At 37.1% G+C, this 3,214-nt stretch overlaps 1 protein-coding gene across 1 annotated transcript; it reads right to left on the bottom strand.

The window, feature by feature from the left end:
* Positions 1–319: 319 nt before the first annotated feature.
* On the bottom strand, positions 320–2,410 carry LOC111380793 (caffeoylshikimate esterase-like). Its single transcript, XM_023004477.1, has 2 exons — positions 1,678–2,410; positions 320–848 (listed from the first exon to the last, which is right to left on the bottom strand). The coding sequence occupies exons 1-2, from the start codon at positions 2,314–2,316 to the stop codon at positions 471–473; spliced, it is 1,017 nt and encodes a 338-aa protein (XP_022860245.1). The 5' UTR covers positions 2,317–2,410; the 3' UTR covers positions 320–470.
* Between the last annotated feature and the right edge of the window lie 804 nt (positions 2,411–3,214).

Here is a 3,214-nt window from a genome sequence, read left to right as displayed (position 1 = left end):
TAAAATTTATTAATCATGTGGTTTCCAATAAATTTGATCCTTTTATAATAAAGTTGTAGCGACTAAAATAATAAAAAAATAAAAATAAAGATAAAGATAAAAATAAAAACTTTGGGTCGTGACATAATTGAATTCACAAAATTTTAGTCAACATTTCATCAACTTCATCGTCCGAAGTGATTACTTTCGAGGCCAGGCGCCAAATCCTTCTGTGGTGCATTTTCGACGCAATTGATAATCCATACATATGATAGATTTGACAACCTCGTAGGAAATCTGCTCAATCAACTTTTCAACAGGCTTGTGACGGCCATAGACAGTTAGGAATGAATGCAATCAATCATAAAAAAGCCCAATTTACAAAAATTCCCATAAATGCTACATATCAGTTTAGAAATGTATCACATTCTACATTATACAAATCATCAAGATAATTGTAAATCATTATATACAAAAACCATTGACTTAATCTATGTAGCATCAGCATCTCGACTCTTGACCACCGAGCCAACAGCGGCCTGATCTGTCCTAGTCACGAGCCACTTAACAACCTCTCCGAACACAAGTTCCACATCTTCATCGGGCTCTCCAACAAGCTGGTGCCACATTCCGGGATAAATTCTGAGGGTTTTATCCTTACTTGCAGCGCGTTCATACAGCTCTGCTACACAAGCTGGGTCACAGACAACATCATCGCCTCCGTGCACAATCAAAAATGGCACATCCACCTCATTGAATTTTCCTTGCACTTCTCTGCACACCCTCAGTAACTCTTGTGCTGTTGCCGCTCGTGGCCTTCGTAAGGGCCTCCTCGGGCTCGCTAGAGCCAACTTGCGCTTCCATTCCACCTTACATTGTTCGAGAAAGAGATCATAAAATAAAAAAAATACTGGAAACAAATGCTAAAAATACCTATTTCAATTCATTTCTTGTAAATCTTCTTCAACAATGAAAATGTTTATAATTAGAAACCATAACTCTATATCACCCTCAGCAATAAAATCACAAAAATAAACACACAAGAATATGCGAGATTTATAGAGGTTTACTTTACCGTGAGACTACGTCATCTTCCTCCGCTGCAATAGTTCACTATTAAGAAAGAAAAATTGCACAACCTATTTTCTCTAACCTTTATATCTCTTTTTTATATAATATATAAATAAACTCTAATGACGGCTCTATATTTATCGAGTTAGGACAAAATCGAAATTACATATGTGAAATTTATAAACTATCCCTGATGAATTTTTTGTCTGAAGATTCTTCCCCGCCTCCCAGGAGGAGGGATTCCTACCCCTTCAAAACCCACGATGACTTTACTCATGTAGTGATAATAATTAAACTCAACAACTTAATGAAAAATATATGACATAATTGGCATCTCTAAATTTAAACGTAGCAAAATACAAAACTCAATGTAATATGAGCTCAGACCAGCAATTTGATCTATTTTTATGATGGAATCCAAGACTCAATAAAATTGATCCCATTGAATTTTATGCAAAAAAATTAAGTCTGTGTTCTACAAAAGTTAATTAAAATTTTACTCATAGTCATGACTCACAGCTTTTCACCCGCTGATATCTTTCACCAGTACATATCTAACTTTTATTAAAATTTACAAAAAATCTGGTTTTCATTTAATCCAAACTGGGGATAAGGTAAAAACGTTACCTTGAAGGACACCAGAGGTATGGAGCCGCGGGTGGGAACCACGCACCAAGTGGGTACCAAAGCAGCCGCTATGGATAGGAAATGCTCAAGCGGCCATGGAGGCTTGAACTTATCGCTTATACCACACATAGCCCCATTCAATACGATGCCATCAAATGGCCTCACCGGCACATCCCCATCACGGCGGAGCGTGATCAGCAAAGCAATTGCCCCACCCAACGACTCTGCATACATAAACGCCGGCAAATTTGGGGCATAACGCGCACGAAATTTATTGAAAAATAGAATACATTCATCTACCACAAGATTGATATCGGGCATATGGGCAATTAGTCCCTCGGAATAGCCATGACCAAGATGGTCTATAGCGCAAACAGCAAATCCGTGCTTCGCGAGATGAACGGAAGTCAATTGAACGAACCAGCTGGAATCTCCCGTGTAACCATGGACCACGCATACAATACCCTTGATGGGGGTTTGGTTTGGGGTCCACCATTGTGTGAAGAGCTTGAGGCCCTGCTTGCTGGTGATGTATTCAGAGGCGTGGCTCACTGAGTGGCGAGTGTAGAATAGTTCGGGACTCAGTGAGCCAAATGGGCTCGTCTCGTTGGCTTCTGCTACAGGGTGCTTGTGCTCCATTGTTGCGGTTTGGAGGGGTGGGTTGGCGTGGGTAGGGTAATAAATAAGAGAAGGGACAAGGTGGGATATGGAGCCGTTGGTTGGATCAGTTATTGATCTCCCAAGAAATCTAGTTGGAGCTGTCAAATTTATTGAAAAGATAAAAGGAAAATTGCAACGGCGATCCTAACATTTTCATTTTTACACTTTATTCTAACCTTCATTTTGTGACAGCGAAAATCTTTAATCTTTCATACGTATGCACATGAGGTCTATCTAGACAGAAATCGTCCAAAATACCGTCAGTTAACTAACAAAATTTATTAAACTATCTGCTATTACGACGATTTTATTAGATGTTCATACATTTTTGGACGGTGCTTTTGAATGGGTTTATTAGATGTTGATTCCTTAATTTTTTCGATCAATTAACGATATTTTGAACGACTTCCGTCCAGATGAATCTCAAGTGCATATTTATGAAAGATTAAGAATCCCATTGGCACAAAATGAAGGTTATAATAAAGTCTGCTAAAACTAGAAAGGGTTCAGAATTGCAATTTTTCCAAAGATAAATGACAAAAATGCAAAATGGTGCTCAAGGTCAATGAAACAAAGTAAAAATCTTTAAGAGAGTGTTTGAGCCACATTATTTCGGTAATAATGAATTTTTGAATAGTATATTGATGGGAAATGTGTGGTTAAAAAATAAAGAAAATTTTTTTATCTGCGTGTAATATTATTTTATTGAAAAATGTGTGATTAAAATGATATGAAATCACTGTTTAAGAATATATTTTTTTGAAATAATGTGACTCAAACAGGCTTAAATAAAATCGAGTTTATTCCTCGTTAAATGTTACAATTTTACACACACACAAAAGTAAAACGTTAAGTTAAAAATATGAAATTTGAATTG

This window comes from Olea europaea, chromosome 1 (genome assembly GCF_002742605.1).
Source record: "Olea europaea var. sylvestris chromosome 1, O_europaea_v1, whole genome shotgun sequence".
Classification (NCBI taxonomy): Eukaryota; Viridiplantae; Streptophyta; class Magnoliopsida; order Lamiales; family Oleaceae; genus Olea; species Olea europaea.
Note: the sequence above shows the minus strand (reverse complement) of the source record. Positions and strands in the feature narration are given on the sequence as shown.